General features: G+C 44.5%; 1 protein-coding gene across 1 annotated transcript in view; it reads left to right on the forward strand.

The window, feature by feature from the left end:
- Positions 1-19,559, forward strand: part of LHCGR (luteinizing hormone/choriogonadotropin receptor) — a 1,044,354-nt gene that overhangs the window by 915,980 nt on the left and 108,815 nt on the right. The window contains exon 9 of the mRNA XM_086925446.1: positions 10,944-11,129. Coding sequence (XP_086781572.1) covers positions 10,944-11,129 — 186 coding nt within the window. The remainder of the gene's footprint in view (positions 1-10,943; positions 11,130-19,559) is intronic.

The following is a 19,559-nucleotide window of genomic DNA, read 5'->3' on the forward strand; positions in this document are numbered from 1 at the left end:
CTTGTGTTGTCTGCCACCTGCTACCAGCGTCATTGCCTGTGCTCCATGCTGCCTTGTTTTTTTGTAAGATTGCCTCATAGCTCAGTCCTTCAGTCCAATCAGTAAGTAAGCATTCTTGTGCACCAGACTACCATTCTTTTCCTGTACCCTGCACCGCTGCCTATCTCTGAAGGCTGCACTCAGGTAGTCAGCCAGTGTAAGTTTAGCCGTTTGAGGTCTGTTGTCACCTTTTCTTCAACTTTCTGTATTTTTAGCCATGTCTGCAGTCCTAATTTTGCCTCCTTTTAACCCTGCTCCGCCACTCCTGCCACACAACGCCCCCCCCCCACCCCCCCCACCCAAGAACCTACTTGATGGAAGCTGCAACAAATGTGGGCCGAAAGCACCCCACAGGCAAGTCAGACTGCATCTGGTTGGGAATAGCCTTAGGAACCCTGGTTCACCTGCCAACAGCAGATACTTCACCGAAGAGCTCTAAGCCCTCCACCTCAGTTGCTGCAACAGCTGCTGCCTTGAATCCCTGCAAACAAAGGTAGGACCTTTCAGCTGCCACCACGGTTTCCTCATCTGTCATCCGCAGATATCTTAGATGACACCACACCAATCATGGAACACCTCAATTTCCAACTCCAAACCGATGGCAAAACAACCATCAGAGGTACCCTCACCATTCCCATTTCATCGCACCACTCACCATAGACTCCATCTTCCTCTGTGACCTAAATTTCTACCTCAAGGACTTTAAAGACACCAATACCGCCAATCTCCTGGAGAGTATGGGTAACATAGGCCTCACCACATGGGTCACCGACCACACACACAGCGCGGGACACATGCTTGACCCAATCTTCACAGCCAACAATAAAGTCCTGGACAGCCACACCACCCAACTCACTTGGACTGACTACCCCATAGTTCACTTTAGCATCATAAGAGACCCGCACTCTACCACCAAGACCCCCAGTACCCCCACCACAGCTGGAACAAAGTGACAGAGACCCAATTGACAGATGCCCTCAACACCACCCGGCCCGCATCTTCCATCGAGCAGGCAGTCAAGAACTTCTCCATCTGGACCTCTAACTGGGCACACAGAGTGGCCTCCATGAAATCCTCTAAGACCAGGAGATCCAGCAAACTGGTACACAAGAACTCAGGATCACGAAAAGCAACTGCAAACGCCTGGAGAGACAATGGCACACCAGCAAAGACCCCACAGACCTAGCAACCTTCAAAACAGTCCTCAACTACTACTATCAACACATAGAAGACACGAAAAAATGTGCCCTGGCAGACTGCATCGAAGACTCCTCCAACCACAACGAACTCCTCAACATTGTAAGAAAGTACTCCTGCCCATCAGTCATAGCTGGTTGCCTATCCCATGAACTCTGCAACACCATGGCAGACTACTTCCACAACAAGAGAACAACCATCTACAGTAACTTCAAACCCCAAACCACCTACCACTTCGGCTTCTTTATGCCGACATACCCCACCCACATGTCTCTGCTCACTAATTAAAAACAGCTCACCATGGCCATCATGAACTCCATCCACTATGGAGCTACCACAGACCCCTCCCCAATGGCTTCTTCAACCTCGGAAACAAGGAAATCAGCAGCAAACTCACCTCCATTATCAATGCATCCATTACATCCGGTGGCTTTCCAGATCCATGGAAATAAACAGAGGTCATACCCCTCCTCAAGAATCCCTCTGCCAAACTCAGTGAATTCAAGAACTACTGTTCCATCTCTCTACTCCCTTTTCCTGCCAAAGTCCTCGAAAAAAGCCATCAACCAAGAGCTCACTGAGCATATGCAGAACAACCACCAGCTCAACACCTCCCAGACCAGCTTCTGCATAATGCACAGCACCGGGACCGCCCTGATCTTGACCGCCACGGTATCCCACGTCATCCTCATCAAGCGACTCTGCCACATCAGGATTCAGAGAGACACCCTCAACTGGACAACCTCTTTTCTCACAGGAAAAACACAGAGTCCGCCTTTATTCCTCCACATTCGAACCCAAGACTGTCATCTGAGGTGTCCTGCAAGGTTCATCCCTCAGACCCACCCTGTACAACACTTATAGTATACCCCTGACTGACATTGTCAGAACCCAGGGCCTCAACATCATCTCTCTACGCAGAGGACACCCAGCTCTCACAGGACCCAGCCACCACTAGAACCAACTTCCACACCTGTATGACAAGCATCGCCGACTGGATGAAGACTAACTGCCTGAAGCTCAACACGGACAAGAAAGAGGAACTGATCTTTGAAAACAACACTCCTTCATGGAGCTGCACCCGGTGGCTACCCGAACTCAGACCTACACCGACAGACCACGCCTTCAACCTTGGCATCATACTGGACAGCAAATTCACCACAAATCAGCATATCAACGCAGTCTCCTCCGTCTGCTTCCACACCATTCAAAAAAATATGTTTCAATAAGTTGGACAGTATTCCTCATTGATGGAACCCACTTCTGCTTCAGATGTCTCCCTGTCACACAAGCCCTAGTCACCAGCTGGCTAAACTTTGGCAATACAGCAATGCACTCTACATAGGAATCACCCCCCCATTCTAAAGAGACTTGAGGTGACTCATAACTCAGCCGCCAGACTCAACCTCAACCTCCCCAAGCGGACCCACATTACCCTCACATCAGGAACGTCCACCGGATACTACTCAAGGAACAATATAAATTCAAGATGCTGACACACCTTCAAGATCCTCCACGACCAAGGACCATCAACCATTGGAGAAAGAGCACGCTCTGGCTGAGAGGAAACACGTTTTGAAAGAAAGGAGGCTTGCCATGGAGGAGGGAAAGATGGCACATTAGCTGAGCCTCAGAGAGCTGTAAATTAGAACCTTACAAGTGGGATCCAGCAGTAGTAATGGTGGCAGCATAACTGCAGTGTCTTGTACTGAAGTATGACTCTGGATACCAAAGGATTTGGTGCCCAGATATGTGTTGGGGGATGACATAAATAAGAGTGGTCAGGGTTCCCAACAGAAGAAAAAGGGGGAGATAAAAAGGAGTTTTCACAGGCTCCCAAAACAACTCACAAGGGAAAGGGTGTCATTGGCAATCTGGCCACCAGAAGAAAAACTACCCTAACAAAAGCAAGCAGCCCAAAACTCCCAAGTGCTCGGAGTGCTTTTAGTGTGGACAAGGGGTAAAAGCGGGAGCCCAAGTGCCCAAAAAGAGCACAACTTGCCACTGGGGGAAAGGTTCCAGGGGTGGCGAGTATAGTGGTGGGTGGAGGAGCCTGTCCAAGTTAATGGGAAGGGGGAGAGTTTAGTGGGGCTTTCCTAGTGTCCCTGGGTGACAGTGAGATTGTTCCTAAGATCCATTTGCCCTCTAACACTACTTAGTATAGGCAATGGGTCACCATCAATGGGCAAGGTGCTGAGGCTCTGAGGGATACAGGTTCCAATATGACTACGGTAAGGAGCCAGCTGGTGTCCCCAGAGCAGGCGATTCCTGAAGCCTTCCACTAGACTGACAACAGAGAGTGTCACTATCAGTGACCCTTGTTCCATTTGAGTGTGGGTGTGTGGGGTCGGAGGAGTTCAGGTCTCCTAAAAGTTGCAGTGAGCCCCACCATGCCTGTAGACTGTTAGCTTGGTAATGACCTTGCACACACTACCTGCTGGAAGGAAGTGGAACTCAGGGTTCACATGGAGATGCTGGGGTTACCTGATTGGATGACCCATGGTTTCCTAAAAATAGGCTACTTTCCCCACCTAGTGGTTGCACACTGACTACCAGGGTTTCTTTAAAACCTCTAGGGTAGCATTTGCCTGTTATAGGTTTTTATCTCGGACAGCTTGTGACCTCCCCTATCAGTTTTAACCCCCAACCACATACCACTACCCCACCACAGTTAACATCCCTACTTGCACTCATACGGCATCTCTTAAAAAGATCTCCGCCAAAGTGACCCTTCGGGGGACCTGTATGGCATTGCAGCACCGGCCCAACGAAGAGCACCGCCCTATGATGAAGGATGACATTCACTTGGGGTGTGTGAGTGCAACATCAGACATTCTTGTTGACTGTCTTCATGACCTTAGTCTAACACACCTGTTTAGAAAACTTTTTTCTGCAACAAGCATACCTGACTATTAAGGCCAGAAAGTACCAAATGTGGCAGGAGTCTGTGGTGCACTTGGGACATCTGGTGAAGACAGCCTTTGCTAATGGTTACCACCTTCCAGTGTAGAAGTACTAGCCTAAAAGCCTGGTCGATTGTGCTTGTGCATGCCCTAAACCCTGCCTGGAATTGCGAGATGTTATTGTTTTCTTCGGTCCACGAAAGGATACTCTCCAAGAGGACCCTGCCAACCACCTTCTGACCTGCATCGATAAGGCTTATTGGGCGGTAATTGGCAGGGTACCCCCTGGACCCCTTTTTGTGAATAGGGACCACTACTGCTCCTTTCCAGGAGTCTGGGACTGGAGACCCTTCAAGCAAAGCATTAATCAAGAATACAAAATAGGTGGCCCAATGCTCGGCGTTTGCTCTAAATAGGTCACCCGGTATACCATCTTGTCCCGGAGCCATACCATCTTGTCCCGGAGCCAAGTTTTGCTGTTCACCCTATGTGGGAAGGGTATGCCCAGACGTGGGTCCCTTGCTCACTAAGCCACTGGAGTCAAGCTATCCTGGCTGAAGACGGCTGATAGCCGGAAACCGGTCCTAGGATGCTTGATTCCAGTCCAGGAAAGACATGGCTTGGCAGTTCGGGCTGGACTGTTCCCATGAGGCACAGGGTCAAGACTGATTTGCATATGACCATGTCTGAACTGGGGTGGCTTGGTGAGCAAAATAACGATGGATTAAACCCGGATCTGTGACTGGGGGTAAATGTTTTGCCATTGCGCAACATTCCGTTCATCATCTTGTGTGTTTTGCTGTTCACCCTATGTGGGAAGGGTATGCCCAGACGTGGGTCCCTTGCTCACTAAGCCACTGGAGTCAAGCTATCCTGGCTGAAGACAGCTGATAGCCAGAAACCGGTCCTAGGATGCTTGATTCCAGTCCAGGAAAGACATGGCTTGACAATTTGGGCTGGACTGTTCCCATGAGGCACAGGGTCAAGACTGATTTGCATATGGCCATGTCTGAACTGGGGTGGCTTGGTGAGCAAAATAACAATGGATTAAACCCAGACTGTGACTGGGGGTGAATGTTTTGCCATTGCGCAACATTCCGTTCATCATCTTGTGTGTTTTGCTGTTCACCCTATGTGGGAAGGGTATGCCCAGACATGGGTCCCTTGCTCACTAAGCCACTGGAGTCAAGCTATCCTGGCTGAAGACGGCTGATAGCCAGAAACCGGTCCTAGGATGCTTGATTCCAGTCCACGAAAGACATGGCTTGGCAGTTCGGGCTGGACTGTTCCCATGAGGGACAGGGTCAAGACAGATTTGCATATGGCCATGTCTAAACTGGGTTGGCTTGGTGAGCAAAATAACGATGGATTAAACCCAGATCTGTGACTGGGGTGAATATTTTGCCATTGCGCAACATTCCGTCCATCATCTTGTGTGTTTTGCTGTTCAAACTTTGGTGTATACACAGCTGGCATATTTAATTTACTGTTATGTCCCTTGTAAAGTAGTATGCCATATACCCAGGCCCTTTAAATTAAATGCTACTAGTGGGCATAAAGCACTGACTCTGCCACCCACTCAAGTAGCCCTTTAAATATGTCTCAGGCCTGCTACTGCAGAGCCTGTGTGTGCAGTTTCACTCCCACTTTGATTTAGAATTTACAATCCTTTACCAAGCCTTAAACTCCACTTTTATTAAACATAAGTGACTCCTAAGGTAGGAAATGGTAGCCCATAGGGCAGGGTGCTGTTTAAGTAAAAGGTAGGACCTGTACTTTTGAGGTTTGCATATCCTGGTAGCAAAAAACAGATACTTTTGTTTTTCACTACTGTGAGGCCTACTCCTCATAGAATCACAGTGGAAATTTCTTAATACACTTTTGAGGCGTAATTACGGATGAGAAAGGAGTAGCTGTGTCGTGTTTTATTTGTTTGGAATGGTAATGATAAATCCTCTTTACTGCTAAAGTTGGATTTAATATAACTATTGTAGGAATGCCAATTTTAGAAAGTGTGTACTTACATTGCTTTTTCAAAACACTTTTCTGTATCAAGGAATACAAAACTTAATTATGTTCTATTTTATTTTCATCATTATTTATGAGAAAACACTGTATGTCTAATTATACAATATCTGTCATAAGCATCGGAATAACACATATTGTGACAAATCAAATCACATTTTTATGATGCCCAAATCACTGTTTACACATGCGGTGAATTGTTCTAAAGACAATAAATCATACCAAATCACAAAACATAAAACTATTGATACACATAAACATTGATGTCCTAGTTCTGAATTGTAACCATTGACAAGAGCCTATGATGAATTTAAGTGACAATTAAGGCTCATAGTCAAGCAGGCAAGACCAGGAGATTAAGGCTTATATTGTATCTACATTTAATGAAACAGGTGTTGCAAACATAAAAGTCTCCAAAAAACAAATTTCCTGTATGCCAAAGCTTCTTTTCATACACTTTCCCTGGTATATATGAGTGGCTGACTCACTTCAGAGTTATCACAAAGTCACAGGGTTCTCCTCAGGACCAGGAACTGTTGGACACTAAAGAAAGCAAAACAGAAAACAGCAAATATAAAAGTATCATAAACCTTAAAGAAATGAAAATGTTAAAGTAGCTTAGACATGTGCACTATAAATGTCTCCCACTAAAATATCTTACATATATCTTCTTTAATCCTATGCGCTCATAATCCTCTGCTTCCAAGCAGAATTATTTGCTTTGGGATAACTCTATAACAACAAAAGAATACATGACCAATTGGATATCCGTGCAACTCTGTACTTTCATGCTGCTTCACAACTTGATATACATTGTTAACTCCATGGCGGAAGCTCGATTACTTCACATCCTCTTAAACCCGGAATCAGTGCTCGGCAAAAGTCACTTTTAATTCCTACAGAGTAAAAAGATATTGGACTAAATTGCGATGCTGAAATGTATAATTACACACAGCCTGCTAGAACGTAGTGGCCACACCAGGGGAGAGGAGTGCATATTTCTTTGAACTCATGTTTCTTAAGAGGAGAAATACCAGACCTGCGACTTGCTCTCACTTTGTTATCTGGTTAGAAGCTTATGGATGGATTTATCTAATTAATCTTATGTCATATGTAGCAGGTGAGGCTAGGACGAGTGGAAATACACTGTCTCAAAGCAATTTAACAAACTGTACCACACAAGCATTTTAAAACAAAGAGGCATGTATATACAATTACATCATCTGAGCAGCAGCCTGTGCTGAGCAGGATAACAACGTCTTTCTCCTCTAAATGCCTTTTCCTGTACCATGTTTGGTGGTGGTCAGAGGCGACAATAGAGCTAAATTTCGGGGTGGGGCTTATACAAATTTCGGGGGAAGGGGGCTAATTCTTCTAGCAATAGGCAGAGTGGAGATGCAGGGGCTCTGAGGAGGGGTGAAAAAACAAGAAAGCCTTGTTAACAAGTAAATGGTCTTTTAAAGACCTGTGAAGTACTCAGTGTGGCAGCAATAAGATGAAAACCAAACCAGCCAGTCCACAGCAGCTCAAAAACTGTCTGAGAGTGTGCCCAGGAACGTGTCTCAGCCCAGGCTGACAAATGACAGGGGGGTTTAAGCTCTTTGAGCATTATGGGTGTTGCACACCTGTCTGGAGGTATGGGCAGACCAAGCATTTCTCTCTAGTGTAGTTGTCAATTAAGTTGGTGAACAGAAACAACTGTATTCTACGACCTTGGGAAACCATTGTGTAATAAATTCCAACTCTGCTTACATGGAAATTGCATAACAGTACCAGTGTCAATCCTAAAACTTCTTTGAATGGTGTAGAGCCCTTAAGAGAACCAGCGTGTATGTGTGTAACATTTCGACTGAGATTATCATATTGCTAATGAATGCCAAGTTGGAAATGGCAGAGTTGATGCAAGGCAACATGAGAGACTGGGCTCATAATGTCCATATATGAAATATTCCAGAAAAAAATGGCTCAATCCAGTTTCTGGCTAGGCTGAAGACCATATCTGATCACAGGTTCTACAGTTCTGTAATTTCATTTAGCCCATCAACCACTGTGTTAACACAAAGTATCAGTTGAGCCTTTTTCTGCACCAAGTTTCTTCCAAAATCACTGAAACAAGGATTTGGTTTGTTGGAAGTTAACACTGGCCAGTGGAAGTCGCCCTCTGTATGCTGTCTTTCAATACAATGGTTAACCAGGAGTGCTGTGATGACCTTTCTACATATTCTTGATTTATACTGAATGATTCTTTGTCTGATCTTCTGGTTGGTCTTATCGCTATACAACTTATTCCATGGACAAATAATGCTATATATTATGTTTTTGTTCGCAAATTGAGAATGCAGTGTTTCCACTTTGTGTGGTTATACCGAAACTCAGTGCTTTCAAAGGTTTGATTGTAGCCAACACATGTACCACATTTGTGATGACCTAGTGGTGCCAGGATCAGAAATTGTTTGCGATTACAGTCAAAAGTTGAGGGTGAGGGGGGTGTGGTACGGTGCACGCCCAGACAATTTGCCGGCCTATATAACGGTCTTTCTTGAGTGCAAATAAAGGTTGTTCAAAAGACTTGTCTATTTGCAAGGGTAAATGCAAATTCTGTAGAACCATTTTCTTAAAATGATTGGTTTAAAGGCAAAATATTGAAACACACACTAGTCATTCTTAATATGTTTTTGTTTTCCTGACCAGGAGAAATTCATGGGGAGTGAACCAGGCTCTTTTCATGGTGTTTTTAATAACCTGTGTGGATATCCCTGCTCCTTCAATTTCTCAAACAAATTTGAGGCATGGTGGAAATAGTTCTCCTTGTAATGATAATTCTGGCTAATTCTTAGATATTGCCCATAAGGTAGGCTATCTCCGATACAGCGAGGATGAAAACTTGAATAATGGAGAGCTTTGTTGAGTCTGTTGGCTTTGTGTGCCATGTTGTGACTAACTGATCATCTATAGCCAGGACTTCAGCATCCAAGAATGTGCTAGTTCTTTCACTACTGTTAAGTCAACATTGGAGATCTGTTGTTCAGTCAAGTAAAACATTGATTCAACTAATTTTCGAGTCTTGTCCAAATGCAAAAAATGTCATCTATATACCTCATCCAACTTGACATTTGGTTGAGAAAAGGGTTGTTCTGGTAAATTAAGCATTCCTCAAATTGGGCTAATACAGAACTGCCAACTCTGGAGCAAAGGAACATCCCATCGCAGTCCCTTTGACTTGGTAGAGCAAATCTTCACCAAACTTGAAATAGTTCTTCCTCAGGGCGAACCACGCCAAATCAATGATGAACTTGGTGGGCCCTTTTTGAAGTCTAGGTCTCGTCTCAAGATCGGTCTCAATTGCCTCTAATCAATCTTCTCTGGGTATAAAGTGATATTACGTCAAGAGTGGCCTGCCTCTGTGTTTCAGAATTAAATTGTAGGCGTTCACTTTTAGTGATGAAATCTATAGTGTCACACAGGTATGATGGAATCTGCTGCAAACAAGGTTTAGGAATAAATCAACATGTTGTGCAATAGGTTCCAGAATGGAGTTACAGCCGGAGATTATTGGACGTGACGGGGGCGATTTGTCTTCTTGTGTATTTTCGGGAACAGGTACATAATCGGAATCAGTGGGTTAATTTATTTTTATAAACTTCCATTCCATTGGGCCAATGTAACCTTCGTATGCAATAACAAAAGAGAGAGTAAGGGATTTTCCACAAAAGTGGAGGGAGGTACTCCTGGTCCCCTGGACCAGAATCTATATAAACAAATAAAGGAGTATTACCATTGGATCAAGTCAATGGTCCTAAATGGGATGTAGGGAGATGGAGAAGTAAAAAAGAAAAATATTCTTTTGTTAGAATACCCCTCACTCACCAACCTGGTTGGTGACATGCTTCATCATCGGGCCCCACCCGGACAGCCGAGTGCCATCCAGGTGTGCTGCGACACCTGACTACAGTGGAGCGGGTTGTTTTTTTGTGAATGTAGTGCAAGAAAAAAGAGAGGTTAAAAAAAATATTTATTCTAAAGCTACTGGACAATGTTAAAATCAGTTGTGGGATACTTCCGTTGGCTAAATTGACCAGCAGTATCTATGTGAATGTGAAATAAAGGTAATTTAACATTCACATAGATACTTCTCCATCTCCCTACATCCCATTTAGGACCATTGACTTGGTCCAATGGTGATACTCCTTCATTTGTTTATATAGACCAATGTAACCTTCACCAAATCTGTCTTTCAAGATCTCTGCGATTTGACATTGTGTATCCATCCTATTTCTACTTGGGGATATCCCCTCCCCACCCCAAATTATTTACACAAAAACTTAAAAAAGGTTTTTAATATGATAAAATCACACTTTGTGAATTGCAAAACTGAATTTAACCTTACCTAAAAATCTGTTTCCACTTGTACTGTAAGATACACAAGCAACAAGCTTTGTGAATTTGGCACTCTTCAATCATAAAGAGTAGAATGTTAGTTGGTTTGTGGGTACATATGTTTTTAATTATAAATTGTGTTTCAAAGTTTGATAGGATGACTTACGTTAAATGTAATGGAAGAGTTTAGGTGAATACAGACCACGGAGTAATAGGACATTTTAAGGTTGCAGCGTAATGCACAATATCATTTAACATTTTAACCTACTCTAACTTATCAGTTATTGCAATTTAATGCAGGACTCCAACGGTGCTACAATCCAATGCATCAATCCAAATACAGCAACTAGTGAACCTTTCTAAAACGTTACAGGTATTAAACGTATGTTTTCTTGTTTTCAGGGACATCTCTTCTACAGCACTAGAGTTTTTACCTAGCTACGGACTAGAGCCAATTCAAGTGTTAGTTGCTGAATCATCCTACTCCTTGAAGAAGTTGCCACCTTTGGACAGATTTGTTCATCTCATAGAGGCCAAATTGACATATCCAAGCCATTGTTGTGCTTTTAGAAATGTGAGAATGAAAGAGTAAGTACATCTTATTATAATTCAATCTATCCAGTTACCGAAATATTTCTAATAATTCATAATATGTTTTACAGGTAAAACAATTAAACAGGGCTATTGGTTTGGTCTCAAGAGGCAGTACCTAACCATTCAAACAACTAATCTGCATTAGACTGCATCAAACAGACAACTGACATTGTTTCTAGTTTTAGGTTCGCTAATATTTAAAATTGTGATAGACATGTTATATGAAGATTATATTTACGCTCATCTATAAACATATTAGGCCAGATTCACAAAACCCTTTTCCATGAACTGCACATGTCCAGATTTACAAAGAGAATTTGTCAGTTTTTAATATATGAGGTGACCGTGTAAAATGACGTGTACACAACCAGGGTATAAAAGAAAAATGTTTTGTGTCATTGGTTGTAACTTGGGCAAATTGCAGTGCATCTATCATTCACAGAGTTATGCTGGAATGAAAAATGTCCTAGCTATCATAACAGAAAGTTTCAATTCTATTAAGGACTTGGGGTGAGGATTATGCCTTCTTTCTTCACTTTTATTCAACAGCAGCCATCACAATTTTAAAGACAAAACTACTTTTCCCATGAAACCGTGGGATAAGTACAAAAACATCCAACAGGAACAGAGTGAACGTCCATTCAGAGTGCAAACAGTCCGACATAGTCCTTCTATACTGCTCACTCGTCCCTTGTCCTCTTGTCGCGCAAAGTCAGCCATAGGATCACCTGCATGCATCCTGTTTATTTGCATCAGATCCTGCAAAGACAAGGAACATTGTCACCACCAAGGTCTTCAACCACTAAAGCCTGTGGGGAGAATAACAGCAAAGAGCAAAGCAATACTGTGCAATCAAGACCAACGCTTTATTAGTCAATTGTAAATACAAAAATGACTTACTCAAATACGGGGAGGGTGATTTCCTTGAAGGAATCCCTAGGGTGGGATAATCCTTGCCTCTGAGTCCTTAATAGAATTGAAACTTTCCGTTACGAAAGCTAGGACATTTTTAATTCTATGTCAGGACTGGAGGCGAGGATTATGCTAGTTCAAAGCTTGCTCACCATGAGGTGAGCCATGTTAAGCACTGGCTTGAAGTAGAACCTTTTAAATGTTGAGTTTAAAGACCAGTCTGCCGCATTGAGGATATCCTCCAAACGGGCGCCTAAGCTAAATGCTTTAGAAGCCATAGCACCTCGAGCGTGTGTGCTCCAAAACTCCAAAGGTTGAACCAGCTTCCTGCATTACCAGTATAACCCACCTAGCTATGGTGGGGGAAGAGACTGCCTTAAAGGGTTTACGTAGTGCAATAAGTAGCTGTTGCTCCCCGGGTGGTAGTACCTCCTCGGTCATTTCGTCATATGCTTAAGCATCACACCACACCTAGTTTGGGAGAGTCTGGGAACTCAGGGTAAGAAATGACTCTCGTGTGACACTTTGTTCTCCTGTGGAGAGTGAAGTTACCCCAGATGGGGAAAAGATCCTGCCTGTGATGTCTAATGCCATCACATCAGAAGCACGGCAGCAAGATATGAGACAACACAACATAGCCAATTTGGCAGACAATTCTTTCCTAGACAAAAGACAATTTGGCTGCCAGGAAAGGAATAGATTGAGGACCTGGTTGACATCACAGAGAGTGGAGTGGTGAGGTTCTGGAGGAAGAGAGTCTGATACCTCATAGTAATCTGGATATTAGGGGGTGTTCTCCCACTGCTGTGTCATTAATCGGGGTATGTCCAGCTGAAATGGCAGATCGGCAGGTGTTAATTGATCTGTAAGCCAAACCCTTATGAGTTAAATGGGCTAGAAAATTGAGGATGGGGACTACATCTGTGTCCAGGGGATTAAGGTCCCTTCACATGCACCAATCAGACCATCTGCACAATATGGATCTATACAGTACTGTCTGCCCAGGCTCTGAACAAGAGGATCTCAGATTTTTCTTAAAGGCCCGGGACCTCCCAACGTCTCCGGTAATCCACCACGCCATGAGCCCAATTGAATTCTCCTGAATCAGTGGATGGGGAACTTGTTCGGGACTCAAGGAGAGTCAGAAACTGGGGGAGTAGGATTGAATAATCCCAAGAAAGTTCCAGTAGAACTTGAAACCAAACTTGCAACCTCCAGAGGAGGGTGCCGGCCCTTGTCTCCTGACCTGTGCTGTCACCCTTGTGATCATTGCAAAGGGGGGGGGGAAGCGTACCCTTTCTCCCAACTCCAGTCCTGGAGAAACGCAGCTATGGCCCCTGCTAAAGGGTCGGGTCTCCAGCTGAAGAAGCGGGTAAGCTGGTGGTTCAATCCGGAGGTGAACAGGTCCACCGAGAATGGACCCCAATGGGTGTGCAAAGTCGAGGAAAACACTTCCGGATTGGGTTTCCAAAGGCAGGAATCCTTGAAGTTGCAGGATTGAAAGTCCACTGCCTGGTTTTCGCAGCCCGGCATGTACTCCTCCATGACAGACACTTGACGGTCATGGCAATACTGCCAAAATTGGTCTGCCAGGTCCGAAAAAGCTTTAGCTTGTGTGCCGCCTAAGTGATTGATATAACGGACCGCTGAAATCTTGTCCATCTTCAGAAGGACACATGTCTTAATAGACTCTCTTGTCCAACAGCGAACTGCAAATGAACCTGCTAGAAGTTCTTGGCAATTTATATGTAACCGTCACTCTTCTTGAGCCCACAAGCCTCCGGTAGAAATAGCACTACACCGGGCATACCAGCCTGTTTTGCTGGCGTCGGACTCTATACCAAATCCGTTGTCGACCCAAAGATCGCTCGGCCATTCGAGGACTCCATGTGGACAAGACACCATTGGATTTCCTCTCTAGCCTCCTCGGACAGTGACACCTTGCGAGAGTAGGGGGTAACCTTTGCGTAAATGGTAAATGGGACGCTGTTAGATGTTGTAGGGCCGGGTAGTGGAGGGGCCCAGAGACGATGGCTTGGATCGATGCCGAGAGAAGGCCCACCATTCATGCTATCTGTCTGACAGTCACCTGGTGCTTGGACAGAGTACGCCTTAACTAGTGTCAAATCTTTGCTACATTTTTGGAGGGAAGACTTAGAGTAGGAGAGGTAGAGCGTATTACGAAACCTAGACATGGCAACTTCTAAGAAGGAAATAGGAGTGACTTCTTCTTGTTGTTCACGAAGCCTAGACTCTGCAGCAAATTCACCACCAACCGGAGGTGGGAAAGTAGTTGAAGAGGACATGGGTCCATTAGAAACAGATTTGTTAGATAAACAATCATTCATATACCTCAAGTCCTTAGATGTTCTACCACTGGCTTGAGCATCTTGGTGAAGCACCACTGAGATGAGGAAAGACTGATCGGGAAGGGATGCAAACTTGTACATCTGATGTTTCCAAATGAACTGAAGGAACCTGCTGTGAGGTGGAAAAACTGGGACAACGAGATAGGCATCCTTGAGGTCCAAACGGACCATCCAATCTAGGGGTCTCAGCACATCCCTGACAGATGGATCCCCCACATTTTGAAGTGGTGGTAGACCACCCACTCATTGAATGCACTTAAGTTTATCAAGGTCTCTGACCTCATCGGTTTTGTCGACCAGAAGAATATTGCTGATGAAACCTTGCGGGTGGGGGAATGAGGGAAAAATGGCACCCTTGGAGAGAAGGGACGCAACTTCTTGGTCCACCAGAGCAGCAACCTGTTGGGAAGATTGGATGAGGCGAGGATAGACTTGGAAGGATTCTCCGAAAAACTCTATGTGGAATCCTTGAATAGTTTGAAGGACCCACGCATCTCCCATGATGGAAGTCCCTACCCGGAAAACACTCACCAACCGGCCCCCTACTTATAAGTAGAAAGAGGTGAGTACACTCACCAGGGCTTGAGGAAGTTGCGGCTCCTCTGTAACCTCTGCCCTTGCCACAACGCCCCCTCGTAGGGTAGAAGTTTCCAAACCTGGTTTGGTCCTTGTACTGTCTGGGGTCTTGCCCTTTCTGATGGTATTTGTTGGAGAGACAGCTGATAGAGCGGCCCCTACCTCGACCGGCCCCGCAGAAAACCAGACGGAACACCTTCTTGGTGGTTGTCTGTGCCTTGTCTAGGGATGTGAAGGTGTTGATGAATTTCCCTAATTCCTTTACGAATGGCTCACCAAAGAGCCCTCCCTGTGCAACTTTCCCCGCTTCGGAATCGGCCAAATTCCACAATTTACGGTCCACTTTTATGAGAAAAGAGCGGCGAAGCTCCATTGATAGGGTACAATTAGCATTGCCCAAAAAAATGATAGCTCCTTGGGCCCATCGCAAAAGGGTCTCTGGGGAGATAAGGGCACCTGATATTTTTGCATCCTCAGCCATGTCGAGGATCTTGGAGGTGCCAGGGCATCCAGGAGTTTGTCCTGGCATGCACGCCAAGATCGGTTGATACCCTTCTTAGGGTCTTTCATAAATGTATGCAAAAAGGTGGCCATACGAGGGACAATCTCCTGGGTAAGGGCTATCTTTCCCTCTAATGGGGGACAAGGACACTTGGCACAGAGGCAGTTACGGGCTTCCTTTTCTAGTGGCCCGCTAATGCGTCCTGCCACTTAACATGCAACCTTGTTGGCCGGGGCCCATGAAGAAGGCCAAGGATGTATTATGTCTTCAGGATCTGGTATATCAGAAATGTCTTGAGAGGTGTTAGAGGGCCAAGAGGAGTGGCCTTGATTGGAAGGCCCAGGCTTGTTCTCAGGATCCACTGAACCCTTGGTGGGGGAAGGGATGCTAGGAGGTAAGCTCCATCTCCTACCGGTAAGGCGGGTTGAGTAGCAAGAAAAGCTTGACAGAGCCTGTCAAAGGCGTCCAAATCCACCCCTGCCTCACAAGTACATTTTGCAGGAGGGCCCGCTGAATCTGCTAGTGTAGGGGCAGTCCCCAAGGTACTGGAGGGAGGAAGAGAGGTCATGGGCGGTGGAGTCAAATTATCAAATGCTGGGCAATTTGGCGGGAGAGTCTCTCTTCTAAGGGGATCCTAGCCTCCTTTACCGCCCAATAGATCGATGCATCAACTGCGTCATAAAAATCATCATCCCAGGAGAGATCAGCCATAGGCTCCTCCACCCCTTGGGAATCATCCTCATAGTCCATAGTATAGTATGTTAGTGGACAAGCGAGGGAAGGATGAATTGTAGAAGTCTGTGTAGCAGCCTAATAGCCCTCTTCCAAAGTGACCACTTATTGGGGGACTGGGTGGCAGTCCGTTAATATTGATATGCGAAGGGTTTTGCAAGAATCTTGGTGGGTCTAAGCCCTGGGACACTAGCCCGGTGCTAGTACAGTTACAAGGAAGGCCGGCCAGGGTGTGTGTCTCAAAAGGCCACTTAGGACCAATAGTACAGACGCAAAGGGCGTAGAAAATGGTTTTTACTGACTCTGCAGCTCACTATTTTCCCCAGAGCTGCAGTGTGACAGGAATACGATCAACCTAAATTTTATTATTTAAATGAGGCTCGATCGTTACGGATCCCTCCGGGTATCTCCCTCAGTCCGGCAAGATGAACCGGCACAGCACGCTGAGTGAAATTCCTCTGAGAGGAATTTCAAACGAACGTGCTATGCTTGCGCCCCACCTCTAGCGCCCTCTAGTGGCTGGAGGCCAACTGAGCACCAGGAGGGGGACGTGTAAGAGTGGAGATCGCTCTTGCGTCCTGAAGCTGCCAAATTAAGGGGAAAAACACACAACAGAGGTAGCAGACGTGGTAAAGCCGCTAAGATCAAACAATTGAAATCAAACCGCTGATAAAAAGGAACACGTTCAAAGAGAAATGCGGACAAGGCAACACGCCTCACAAAGTGGCAGCGTTTCACAAAGCGGCAGCGTTATAAATAACCTGTAATAACATCAATAATAAGCGGAACATTATCACATCACAAATCTACTCAAACACAACCATACAATGGAGAATGGATTTAAGGACTTATCTCGGCTGCGCAGCAGCGAAGAAAGAGAGGCCAGTGAAGAAGGACTATGTTGGACTGTTTGCACTCTGATTGGAAGTTCACTCTGTTCCTATTGGACATTTATCCCAAGGTCTCATGGGAAAAGTAGTTTTGTCTTTAAAATTGTGATGGCTTCTGTTGAATAAAAGTGAAGAAAGAAGGCATAATCCTTCTGACATCAGTAGGACCCTAAGCGCAGTACAAAATTGTGGTGGTAGTGTTTCTCAAAGCTGAGAAAGCGTCAGCACATATAGGCAATACAGTTCTCTAAACACGTATACGTGTATTGTCACTTCTATATAGTTCCTAATATGAGGTGCACTGTTCACCTGTCTAACACCCACCACCTGGAGTGTTACACTTAGCAAACAAAAAGGACATTTTTTTGCTAATATTAAGTATCAAAAAGAGAACAGGCAAAAGTCAAGCACCCTCACAGAATATGTAACAATTCAAGTAATAATCATTAGTTGATCGAAAAAAGTTCATTAATAGCAGAAAAACTTCCAAAACACGGATCCAGAGCCAGGTGTTAGACTTCAAATCTTTTTATTTCATAATCATTTAAAAGTAATTTCCAGCTTGTCCTGCCGACACGTGTTTCGTCTCTTTGGAGACTTTTTCAAGGCCAAGAAGACGGAAGTACAGCACTGGTGTCAAAATATCACGGATCTTATTGTCAACAGTAGATGAAGCCAAGTTACAAGGATATATCTGTAGTATCGATCCTTAAGGAGATATATTTTGAGAACCCAGTCTTTGAGGTACGGATTATTGGTATGGAATCTTGGAAAGTATGAGTTGATGTCCAAGTCAACAGTTCAGAATAAGAACGGAAAGACTTAATTAAATTAAAGCCATGCTTCGTGGAGGTGAGTTCAAAAATTCTTAATTCCAATTGATGACCATGATAAGTCACTTGTGAGTCACAGCGTAACCCCGGCACCTCCACTGCTGTCCGCTTAAAATAACAGTAGTGTCCACCTACGGATCTAACACACACACATGACTTGATCAAAAATGCAGGCTCAGAGTTATTTATTAAGTTGGGATCTATAGTCCTTAAAATGCAGCTAAACATTTACAAAGGCTAAAATCCCCCACATATATGAGCATCTACACCTTGTGAACCCAATGAAATGGGGCCCGGTTCCCATATTGTTTCCCCAGAAACAATATGTTTGCCTATCTGTAGGCATACTCCACCACTCCTACAATGTGTGCGCAGTGGAGATTCGGGAACTGTTTGTTGCAAAATTACATTGCCACCTTAATTTAAGGGTGAAAATATAAATGCATGGATTGACACATAAAAGTCCTTCAAGGTTCGTAAATACCAATAGTGCTCCCAGTAACTTAGGCGTGGAAGCTGAAGGCATTAGCAGGCTCCACCATCATCTCTAGTTGTTACATGGGAGGTAACGAATAACAGAGCAGCATGTGAATACCTTCGGCTTTGTCACGAAGGGAGGAAAATGAGATTCTGTGCTCGTTATATTTCCCCATGGGTCTCTGCTGCTTAAAACTTTAGAGAAGGACGTGTGGACTCAAAATTTACTCACTTTTTGGGGAGCTGTTTGTACACACTTATGATTCACACAAAAAAAATAACTAATGTAAAATTGCTTGCAAAACTCAACATTTGTCTAAAAAACACATCAAAATTATCCATAGCAAAACAACCTGGTTTTGAAAGGGTGGGGCACCTGCATTTTTGGTCCCAGAGTCAACAGCCATCTACGGAAACCAAGACATTTCTGATAACTAGACACCTGTGGGAGTCCAGGGAGGTATTGCTTGCATAGATTCATCAACGTGTTCTTACCCAAAATCCCATACAAACCTCAAATTTAGCTAATAAAAAAAACGAAATCACATTTTCCTCACATTTCTGTGTGGGATGACCTCGCCCCCACAAATTTCCTACCACCCAGCGTTTTTCTCAATCTCTTGATACAAATGATACCTCACTTGAGTTGGAAGATTCTCCCTAGAGACAATGTAGACCATAGCAGAGAAGGACAGAAAAAACAAATAATACTGCATAGGCTGTACACACACATATTGGTTGGATTTGGCACGAGGGTGAGTGAAATGTAAAAAAATTATATTTTACTAACAAGAGATTTCACAAAAATGTAATGCACAGTTAATAATTAAAAGGTCTGATGGGTCGCCTAGTCCAGAACAAGTTGCAACAATGGATTGACGAAAAGAACATACTGTCACCCTACCAGGCAGGGTTTCGCCCCCTGACTAGTAGTGTTGACCAAGTCCTTTACTTCATAACTATCTATTGGAGAAATGTCACACTAAAAAAGGGTTCATTGTATGCCGTTTTTGTGGACTTAAAAGCAGCTTTCGACCTAGTCCCTAGAGAAAAAATTGTGGCAGACCTTGGCTGATGTAGGATTAAGCCAGGAACTCCTCACTCTCCTAGTCCGCCTCCACGAAAACAATTTT

Source organism: Lissotriton vulgaris, chromosome 6 (genome assembly GCF_964263255.1).
Source record: "Lissotriton vulgaris chromosome 6, aLisVul1.2, whole genome shotgun sequence".
In the NCBI taxonomy this organism is placed as follows: Eukaryota; Metazoa; Chordata; class Amphibia; order Caudata; family Salamandridae; genus Lissotriton; species Lissotriton vulgaris.